The sequence below is a fragment of the Hipposideros armiger genome, unplaced genomic scaffold (genome assembly GCF_001890085.2).
Source record: "Hipposideros armiger isolate ML-2016 unplaced genomic scaffold, ASM189008v1 scaffold_37, whole genome shotgun sequence".
Taxonomy (NCBI): Eukaryota; Metazoa; Chordata; class Mammalia; order Chiroptera; family Hipposideridae; genus Hipposideros; species Hipposideros armiger.
The window spans coordinates 5,353,272-5,363,720 of NW_017731387.1; the positions used below are offsets into that span (position 1 = coordinate 5,353,272).

Sequence of the window (10,449 nt, forward strand, 5' to 3'; positions counted from 1 at the left end):
AAGCAATACATAGTTCCATGCAGAAAAATAATGGTGACCTTTCTCCTGAGATTGATGGGACTGTCCCAGTGGGACTAACAAGATCTGAAGCTGTCCTGTCAGGCCGTGGGAGAAGGGAGTGGACTGGGTCATGCTGTCACAGCAGACGGAAGTGCAGTCAGGAGGGATGGGTGTGGGGCAGTCAACTCTGCCCAGGGCTGGTGGTGTCAGGTTATTTCTTAGAGAAGGCTTCTCTTCTAAAACAGTAATACCTTGGTTTGCGACATAATTCGTTCTGGAAACAAACTACTCATATTGGACAACATCGCTTGTTTACCACGTAAAAATGTATTAGAAATGTTTGCTCGTCTTGCAGAACACTCACCATGTTACTCGCAATCCAAGGTTTTACTGTACTTTGTTTGCAAGGTACCCCGAAGGGTAAATATGGTGGTGAAGGAAGAAGGAAACCACTGGCCAAACCAAAGGACCACTGTGAGGGGTACCTGAGCTCAGGAAGCATTGCTTCCAACTTGTACTCTCTTTCCTCACCTTAAAAAGCCTCCAAGGAGAGGCTGAGCTCCTGGTTCTGCTGAGACAGCTGCTAAGATGGTTACTGAGTTTGGTGGCAGGTCTCATTTCAGCACATGGTACAACTGCTCAAAGGTTCCCTGTAAGATCTCGTATACACTGTGTGGTAAGAAAGTTTTCCTCCCAAATTCTCGGGTGTGAAAAACTTGGAAACAAGGAACCCAGACACAACGGCCCTTTAGGTAAACACTGGGGCTTTTGCCCCATTTATTAGCAGGGGTTCCTGCCACGAGCAGCAGTCTTAGCCTGTGGAGAGCCACTGTCCTCCAGCTTGGGAAGGGGCAGAGACAGACAGACACACACATGTTTCAGATTCCTTTCTCTGAGGTCTGCAGAAACCACCCCCCCTTTCCTGCAATCTCTGTGACTAGCTTTAGACGTCTGCTCAGCTGGCACACAGAACCTGCGAGGAGTGAAGCACCGAAAAGCAAGTAAAACTCATGACACAGACTGTTCCTTTCATCAGATACAAAAAAAGAGTGTGACGCTACCACGGAATTGGCTCGTCTTGAAATGAATGTACCTACTGCTTTATGGCCTGTGGAAGACACTGCTCCGTGGCCTGGCCTGGGGCGGGGATGGGGTGGGTGGGTGGCCTCCAGTGCTACAGGAATGCTGTTCCTGCAGGCACCACCCAGATTTCTTCTCCAGAGAAAGACAAAAGGCCGATCCTGTCGGGAAGAAATCTAGGGCTTATAGCATGGGTACTGACGGGGGACAATGCAGGAGCAGGACCAGGGAAATTAGAGGACGCTCAGTACGTGAAGCGCATCTTTTGTGAGTAGCCCAGCTTGTCCAAGTTGGGGTGGCAGGCCAGCTGCACCATGGGGGGTGGCCCACAGAGCAGCAGCAGCACATCGTCCCCTGGAGCGGGCAGGTGCTCCCGGATCATGTCAGCAGTAACAAAACCCTTGCTGTAGGCCCAACCTGAAGTGCAGGGGAGAGGAGACAACTGACACCCAGACCCATGCTGGCAAGGGGTGCAGAGCCACGTGGGGGCGAGGGCCCCGGGAGGCTCCTGAGGTGTCAGGTTGCAGCGGCAGCTGGTGGCTACACTCAGCCTGCCTCAGCAGCACAGCATTCCTGCCGCCACCCATGAGCAGGAGCTGGAAGGGTGGGCCCCAGGGACCATGGTGCCCCTGCACTCAGGCTTGGGAGAACCCACACAGCACAAGGCCCTGCTTGTGGTGTGTCTGGAAGCGGGGAGGTACCTGCTGGGGGGTGATCCAGAGTGAACCAGAGCTTAAAGCGACCGGGGTGTTGGGCCTGCAGCTCCTCCAGGTCCTCCCGTAAGATTATGTCCTTTTCTGTCTGAAATGAAATGGGAGCGAGGTCCTTAGGGACTTCTGAGGCCCAATAAAAAAGTTCTGCTGTAACCGCTTTCCAGTCAGAAGCATAAAAGAATGCTGAAGTCTCAGGGAATAAGCGGGACTGTCAGGGAGTCAGTATGATGGGAAGGGGAGGGGAAGAGCTTTCATTTACATGGCATGAAGAAGGAACATCTGACTAAGGAAACCCAAGGAGCAGGCTGCTACGCTCAGGCCTAGTTCCTGAAATGTTCTCTTTCCGTCTTTCCTTGGGGTCAGGGGAGGAATCTGGCTCAATGCTCTGTCCCCTTATTGCAGAACATTCTCTACCTTGCAGGGGGCCCCATGGGCCAAGGCTAGAACAGGCCCGTTGATACATCTTTGAGCCCGAGCCACCCAGGACTGAGGAAAGCAAACCAACCTGGTTTGCAAAAAGCAAAAAGCACTGAGTTGGGTCTTCAGGGTCCTTCAGGATGGCCCGGGCCAGCTGCAGCATTGGCGTGATCCCTGCGTGAGACCAGAGACAGACTTGTTACAGCCGCTTCCGCCCTTCTCCTTAGCCGACCGGCCGGCCCTCCATGGGAACCCACCCATGCTGTCATCCAGTTCTGGATACATATGCCCTTTGCCCCAAACTCATGAAAATTCATGTCTGGTGGGCAAATTGGCATCATGCTTAACGTTCACCTAAGTGTACGCTGAACTCCTTCTAAGGAACCCCTCTGAGACACGTCCTCTAACAGGCCCTTGTTGGCTAGGACTCAGAAGTCACAGGTGCTACAAGCCCAGACTCAACGTGACAGTTCTGGAGCACTGGGCTTGCAGGTGCATTGCATGTGGGTTGGCACCTGCTCACCTGGACACTAGTCCATTACAGGGGCACCTGTGGAAACCACCCACCCTGGGCGAAGCTGCATTTCCTCATCTGTAAGAGAGGAGGACTGGGACCTACTTCGCACACACATATAAAGGACCAGCACAGTGTCTCCTAAATGAAAATGTCAGTTTTCTTTCCTCTTGATTGTCCTGTCTCTTGCTGCTTCTCTGTCCCACCTAAAAGTTATTAGATGTGAGCTCTCGGCAGAGCCCACATGATCTGTGTCTCATTCTATCAGTTAAAATTCATTTGGTTTCTACCTGATTATGACTTTTTCAGGTACTGGGGAGCCCTAGGCATTGCTGGGAATGACCGCCAAAGCTTTGAGAGCCACTTGCAAGTTTCTGTGGTGACATCGGCAATGGTGGGAGGGTGGCCCCAGTGACACACACCTGTCCCACCAGCAATCATCCCCAGGCGCTTCGCCACTCGGGGCTCTGCTGGAGATTTCTTGTCGAGCTGAATGCTAAAATTTCCTGAGAAATCAAGTGAATAGGGGGCAGAAGAACGAAATCAGTAAGGAAGCTAAGATGGCAGCTGCAGAATTAAAAATACGCCAGGCCAGCTTAGCAGCTGCATGAAATCTGACCCTGGCGCATGGGTGGAGGTCTGAGCTGAGCAGCCTGATGATCCTTGAGGGACAATGGGCCAGGACTGCATGTCCCACGTTATTAACTACCAGTCAGGTGAGGGCTACACAGTGAGTCATCAGCTGCCTCTGGCAGAGGGTGACTCCCTGGTGAGAGAGACAGGAATGGGGCCAGGTGGGAATCTACCCTCCAAGCAGCACAGAGCAGCTGAGAAGGCTCACTAATGCACCCGCTGTTCCCGGGGGGAGGCTGGGAGCTGCCTCCGGCTCTCCAAGCAGCTCAGCCGGGGCAGTAAACAGGCCTGTGGCTGCTGAATTCAAGTGGCAAACGGGGCTGAGAAGCGAGCCTTTCTATAACTCCAAAGCTATGTGTACAGGAAGGGCACCCCTGGCCCTTCCACAGGTGACATGACACGAACACACAGCTACACCGTGCCAAGAGAACTACATACGGGCTGGAGCGGTGGGGCCAGGCTCAAGGAATGAGGCCGTTACCTTTCCCAATGTAAGTGAGCAGACCACTGGGCCCTCGAAATTCCACCACATCCCCAATCTTCAGATTGTTCAGGTACTGAGACATCTTCCCTCCCTCAGGAAATTTGGGGTGCACACCCTTCAGGTAGACCTGAGAGACAGAACAGGAAGTACTGTGTTTGGACTGTCACTGATTTCTGAGCCTGCTGAGTGACACTCTCTAAGCTAGGGCACACATGTCCTCCACAGCCACAGGACACGCATCTCCTGCTGTCAAACCAACTTTGGGCGTTTCTACAAATCCCAGGAAGACCAGGCTGAGGAGCCCCTGGGGCTCCTTCCTACCCTCTTACCTTGATGACAAGGTCCACATAGCCTTGGTCCTCATCACTGGTGACGGGAGTGTACGGCCTGATGACCAGGCTGCCATCGATTCGGGCAGAGAGATAGACATGTTTGCCTGGAGACCATGCAGAGAGCTACGTAAGGGCTGATGTGGTCGTGCTGCAATCCTGTCACCTTTCAAAAAACTCAGGGAGGTTGGAGAGAACAAGGGCGTCTTGCTTCCCACTGTTGTCCCAATGAGCCATCAGGCAGGGACAATTCACCTTTGAGCCCCCAAATGGATCGTTTCCCCCTAGAGAAACCTTTATCAGTTACTGCCCAGACCTTGGCAGCAGCAGCAAGGGAGTTGAGGGTCTGGGCAATGAGTGCAAGTTAGCATTTGCTGGGGGTGGGGTGGGGTATGAGCGAATCCTGCAGGAAGGAGAAAGGACTGTTGAGTGTTACAAATGGCCCTGGGGCACCTCAATGCCAGATGGGGAAGGAAACGGGGTGTGGAAGAAACAGATTAAAGCAGCGCGTTTCAGGAGACTCCAGAGGAAGAATCACCCCCTTAGGATAGAAGGGGAAGGCGCCACCCCACACTCTCTTACCCACAGGCAGTCCCAGAACGTGGTGGGCGGTGGGCAGAGCAAAGCGGAACCTCTTGGTGTTGTGGCTCACAGTCTGAAGGATAGGTGAGTGTTTTACCAGGGCATTCCAACCACAGCGAAGGCTGTGCGCTTAGCAGCGGGAGGGACCCTGGCCCCTCCTTTACCCCGCCTCTTTCTCCACCACTCACCGTCGTGTCTAGCAGTCGCAGCAGGTACTTTTCATTGGGGTCTAGGAGAGTGACCCGAGGCCGGCGGGATCTCCGAACCAAGTAGGAGCCCACAGCCAGGCCGAGCAGAGTCAGAAGCCCCACCCCCAGCGAGGCCAGCAGGCCTGGGCTCTGTAGAGAGAGGAGGCAGCGTGATCGCCTCGCGGGGAAAGGGCCCCGGGGATAGGCAGTGACCGTCCCCCACGACCAGCCGCCCTGAGGGTGGCAGCCCCGAGCTCCAACGCGGGAGCAGGCCCAGGCCAGAAAGGTCTCCTAAACAGGGTGATGGGACCCCGGCATCCAGGGCGAGGCCGGCGGTGAGATCCCCCGGTCCAGAGCTGAGTGCCCAGACTAGATGGAACGGAGTACCCTGGTACAGGACAAGGAACGAGGGCCTCACCGGCTGGAACCCCATGACAAAACTCCGCGTCCTCCAACGCTGTGCCCGCGGAACGTTCCCACAATGCGCAACAAGGCAGGCAGGAGGAGAGGCGTGACCGGGGCGGGGCCTGAAACACAGAAAAGGGAGGGGCCTGCAAGGGGCGGGGCCTGCAAGGAGGTCCTGATAAATACGAGCCCAGAATAGGCGGTCCCGGAAGTGACGAAATCGGAAGAGGCAGGTTGTTGGGGAGGGCGGGACCTGGAAAGAGCCGGTGCCGGAAAGGGCGGGCCTGGAAAAGGTGGGGCCTGACAAATGAGAGCCCGGAAAAGGCAGGCTCGGAAGTGACGGAATCAAAAGAGGCAGGGTGGTGGAAAAGGCGGGACCTGAAAAGAGCCGGTGCCAGAAGGGGCGGGCCCGGAAAGAGTGGGTCCTAACAGGTAAGAGCCCGGATAAAGGACCCCGAAAGTGACGGAATAGGAAGGGGAAAGGTTGTGGAAGGGACGGGACATGGAAAGAGCCGGTGTCGAAAAGGGCGGACCAGGAAGGGGTGGGGCCTGACCAGTGAGTATCCGGAAAGGGCGGACCCAGAAGGGGCGGGGCTCGAAAGAACCTGGAAGGTGGAAGGGCGGGGCCCGGCAAGAGCGTGGAGGGGTTGGAAGGGGCGGGGTTGGCTAAGAGCAGGTGCCGTAAGGGGTGGGGCCTGCCTGAAAAGTAAAAGGGTCCGGAAGGGGTGGGCCTGATGAGCGCGTGAGGAGGAAAGGGCGGGGACTTTCAAGACCGGGCTTGACAGGGCTAAGGGGTGGGGCCGAGAGAGGCGGGGCCTGGCAAGAACAGGCGACCCCTTGGGGCGGGCCCGGAGAGAGCGGGGACTTTCAAGACCGGAGGGCTGGAAGAGCTGGGCAGGTGAAAGAGGCGGGCCTGACCAACGTTGTAGGGCCGGAAGGGGAGGGTCGGGAAGAAGCGGGGACCGTAAGAGCGGGGGCCTGGCAAGACAAGGAACCCAAAAGGGGCGGGACTGACGAGGGAACGGAAGGGTCGGGTCCGGAAAGGGCGGGGACTTTCAAGTTTGGGCTCCGAAAGGGGCGGGGGTTTTATGGGTGGAGGCCCGCAAGTGGCTGGGAGATGGAAGGGGCGAGCCTGACCAAGGGTGGGGCGGGGAAGGGGAGCGCGTAAATGGCGGCGGATGGTGTAGGGGGCTGGCCTTACCGGAGCAGGGAGACGCCTGACCACAGTGGCTGAGCGCCAGGCTCTTTCACTTGTGATCCAGGCGGCCCGCTGGTCGGAAGCCCCCAAACTTGTCCAAGATCATTTAAAAGGGTGGCTCCAGCCCTGTCTCCTCAGCCTTCGGTCTCTGCCCTTGGACCCGCTTAGCTGGGAACCGAAGCTTGTATACGCACTCCCATTCACTACTTCTGCGGTAACCACAACCCAGACTTCTTTTAGGAATTTATACAAATAGGATCACACAGTATGTATTATTTTGTATGAGCTATTTTGCATTATGTTTGTGAGATTTTCCCATGCTGTCGTGATAGTGTGTTCATTTTCATCACCCATTAGCGTTGCATTGTATGACTATACCAAATTTATTGACCCATTCTAATGGTCTCCATTTGGCTTGGGTCTGATTTGTGGCTGTTACCAATAACGCCCCTGTAGACATCGTTGTGCGTGTCTTTTGGTGCACATGTGCTTGTCTTTTTGTTGGGTATATACCCAGGAATGTAACTGCTGCATCACAGGTGCACAGACTCGCGTAGATACCGGCAGTGTCCCAAAGTGGTTGTGTCTGTTTGGGCTTCCGCCAGCAGTGATGAGGTCCTATTTCTCTACATCAGAGGTTGACCAGACAGTAAGTATTTTAGACTCTGGGAGCTATACAGCCTCTGTTGCAGTTACTCAGCTCTGCCCTTGTAGCGGGAAAGCGGCCACAGATGACATATAAGCAAATGAGCATGGATAAGCAGACACTGCTCCAGCGAGGTCTCAGTCTTGGCACATTGAAGGTTTGGGTCTTTCCATGGTCTGCATGTGTCCCCCTCCAAATTCATATGTTGAAATCCTAACACCAAGCTGATGGTGTTAGGAGGTGGTGGGGGGAGAATCTTTGGAGGTGATTAGGTCTTGAGGGCAGAGCCTTTAGACTTTGAAAATCATGTGGTCTTTATCACAACTACTCAACTGCCCTTGTACCGCGAAAATAGCCACAGATAATACAAACAAATAAACAAATAGGTGTTGCCGTTTCAATAACTCTTTATTTTAAAAAACAGGCTTGGGCCGTATTTGTCCTGCAGTCCCTACTTTCTTGGTCCCCGGCCTAAACCTGTGGTGCTCCATATTTAGGATGAACATTATTGTTATCTGGAGGATCTTTATAAAAAACGTAGCCAAGGTTGAGAGTTACTGATTCAAACAAATATGCTTCTAGTTAAAAGTGCAGCAAATAATAGCTAATGTTTATTGAGTTTATTGAGCTTACGCTATACCAGGTGCTAAGAGCCTTCCTTATATTATCTCATTTAATCCCCACAACTCTTATCAATTGGGTACCATTATTATGCCCTTTTTATAGATAAGTAAACTGAACTTGGTAAAATTAAGTAATTTGCTAGAGTTTGAAGGAGATCAGAATATGCCACCCCAAAATATGCCACTTTGGTCCAAATGTTATTTTAAGCTAAAGACATTTGAGATTCAACAGATGCAGAAAAAAATAAAAAGCTCAGAGCTTCCTTTATCTGACTAAAAGCAACAGGCTACCATAAATTTCTTGTCAGAGGAAATCTCCCAGAGGGAGAACGAAACTAAAGCTACCCCAAGTCTCTTACTTAGGGGAGTTTAAGGCCCTCAAAGAAATGAAGAGACCACTCATATGAAGGTGGAAAACCATTATCACAAACTTTCTGATCTCCTCTTTGTTCTCCTGAAACCCATTTATCTTTCCAATTTCACTTGTTTTCCCCTAAACCCCTTTCTTCCCCTCACCTTCACCTATTAAGGTGGTATAGTCCTCAAATTCTAATCAGGCTTTGACTTACTAATCACTGAGGTCTTCCGTTTGTATGCATATTCACACATAAATGAACTGTTTTCTTTTCCTCCCGTTAATCTGTCTTGTCAGTTTAATTTGCAGGGCTCCAGACACAGAATCTGGGGGTAGAAGTTTTTTATTCCTCATCTACAAGGTCACGTAGCTATTAGGAGGAACAGTGATTCACACCCAGATATCTGCTTTTAGAGTCTGAGCTCCCCATTACTACGCTACTCTATTTGTTATTATTCTTTACTGAAAAACACTCAGCCTTCCGTCTGAACTTAACTAGATATTTTAGCATATACTGTGTTCTATAAGGTATATAAAAAGTTAGTCACAAGCAGTTTTCTCCAGATTTAATAAATGTACTTTTTCTAGTGTCACTGAATCTTATTTTGATTCAGATTTTTCTCAGACTATGTCCACAGTTTTGGCACATCATAAAAATTCATTGTTTAAGTACCCTTTCAGTTTGTTTTCTGTATTACAGATTTCCTCCATTTTATTATAGCTACTGTTTGATGCCACATCTGTTTAGGCTATTATTATTATTATTATTAGCATCATTATTACTATTCAAAGGCAATGCATTAGTATGATTGTCTTCATTCTAGAGGCAGTAGAGTACAGTGATTTTATATGTGGGCTTTGAAGCCAGACAGCACTCAGTTTGACTTCTGGTTCTGCCACTTGCATGATTAGTACTCAGGAAAGATCACCTAGTCTTCTAGCATTTTCATCTAGAATGGGATGTCTCGTTTCTGATTTCTCCATGTGTTCTGTCTTCATGTAGTTGAAGCACAGAAGAATGTCATCTAAGGTGTCTTTTAAGTAACAACCACTACCACCACCACAAAATAGCTGACATTTATGGAGTGATTACTGTGTGTTATTTTAAATACTTTTCACGGATTAATGAATTATTTCAATAACCCTGTGAAACAGGTATTATTATTATCTTTAATTCATAGACAAGGAAACTGAGGTTCAGGGAGATTAACTTTTCTAAGGTCCTGTATATAACAAATGGCAGAGGTTTTTTTTTTATTTTAAAGATTTTATTGGGGAATTGGGGGAGGGGAACAGCATTGGGGAATCCAGGAAGGGGAACAGACAAGTTGCTGTCCTTTTGTTCTTCAGTCTAGTTGTGGAGGATGTGGCTTCACTGGCCCATGTTGGTATTATCATTGTGGTCTTCCCGGGTGAGGCAGTCACTCGCCAGCCATTGGACGGCCGTTCACGGCTGCTCATGGCCCCTCACGGCCACTCATGGCAGGTCATGCCTGCTGCCAGCCAGCCCCACTGCAGCCTACGCCATCACCCGTGACTCACATCAGCCCAGCTCCAGGTCGAGCTGTTGTTCAGCATCTTAGCTGTAGAGGGCAGTGTCACTGGCCCTCATATGTGGGATCTGAACCGGGGCCTGACGCTCAGAGCTCGCGTCCCAAGCCAACTCTTAACCAACACGCCACTCGGCGGGCCTCACAGGTACTTTTTGAATCCAGGTTAAGTCTGGCTTCAGAATCCATACTTAAAAAAAAAACCACTTTTCTATATTATTTTATCACACTATACTGCCTCCAGTAGGAAATTCTATTGTTACATATTTCTTCAAAGCAGAAGAAATAATTTTTTAATGCTCCAAAGCAATGGTTCCTAGGCTTTAGGATTTCACAGGCTATTAAAATTTAAAAGAATTCTGGCAAGCAACATATTTTTGCCATCTTCAAGTTTTGACAAAAAAAACCCTTAAAACACAAACACCATCATTGTCATTTACTATTAGCACAAAACAAAGGACAATTTAATATAGTACCAAAATGTATGATGGTTATAATCTAGAAAGATAGCATCCTAATGCTGTATGTATTCATATATAGACATTAAATTTTCCTCTTTGTTGAGGACAAAGACTTATCTTCTTAATAGCCAGGGTAATAACTGGATTCCACTTACATCTAAACATAACAGCTCTTTTAGGAACTTACAATTTGTCTTTCTAAGAGAAAGAACCTGTACCATTGGGTCTGGAAGCTAACAGTGCCATTAATTAAAAGTTGTTGCTTTTTTTT

General features: G+C 50.3%; 2 protein-coding genes across 6 annotated transcripts in view; one reads left to right on the plus strand and one right to left on the minus strand.

The window, feature by feature from the left end:
• Window positions 1-743: 743 nt before the first annotated feature.
• CYB5R1 (cytochrome b5 reductase 1) lies at window positions 744-5,523 on the minus strand. Of its 5 annotated transcripts, none has more exons than XM_019638062.1 (10): window positions 5,359-5,523; window positions 4,941-5,090; window positions 4,753-4,825; window positions 4,171-4,277; window positions 3,839-3,968; window positions 3,147-3,230; window positions 2,299-2,384; window positions 1,782-1,881; window positions 1,098-1,241; window positions 882-973 (listed from the first exon to the last, which is right to left on the minus strand). In XM_019638062.1, exons 1-9 carry the CDS (start codon window positions 5,371-5,373, stop codon window positions 1,102-1,104), a joined length of 885 nt encoding a protein of 294 aa, XP_019493607.1. In that variant the 5' UTR covers window positions 5,374-5,523; the 3' UTR covers window positions 882-973; window positions 1,098-1,101. The 5 variants fall into 5 exon arrangements, with proteins under 5 accessions (XP_019493609.1, XP_019493607.1, XP_019493606.1 ...); XM_019638063.1 differs by having other exon boundaries at window positions 897-973; window positions 1,094-1,241; XM_019638064.1 differs by lacking the exon at window positions 1,098-1,241 and having other exon boundaries at window positions 744-973; window positions 5,359-5,521.
• Window positions 5,524-6,946: 1,423 nt separating this feature from the next.
• TMEM183A (transmembrane protein 183A) overlaps window positions 6,947-10,449 on the plus strand; it is an 18,059-nt gene continuing 14,556 nt past the window's right edge. The window contains exon 1 of the mRNA XM_019638056.1: window positions 6,947-7,192. Within this exon, the coding sequence (XP_019493601.1) occupies window position 7,192 (1 nt within the window). The 5' untranslated portion in view covers window positions 6,947-7,191. The remainder of the gene's footprint in view (window positions 7,193-10,449) is intronic.

Coding starts and splice junctions, on each gene's coding strand:
- CYB5R1 (XM_019638060.1), bottom strand. Junction 3,969..4,170: donor ATGTGGACCTTGTCATCAAG/GTAAGAGGGTAG, acceptor TCTGTCTCTCAG/GTCTACCTGAAGGGTGTGCA. Junction 2,385..3,146: donor GATGATTGCTGGTGGGACAG/GTGTGTGTCACT, acceptor GGTCTCACGCAG/GGATCACGCCAATGCTGCAG.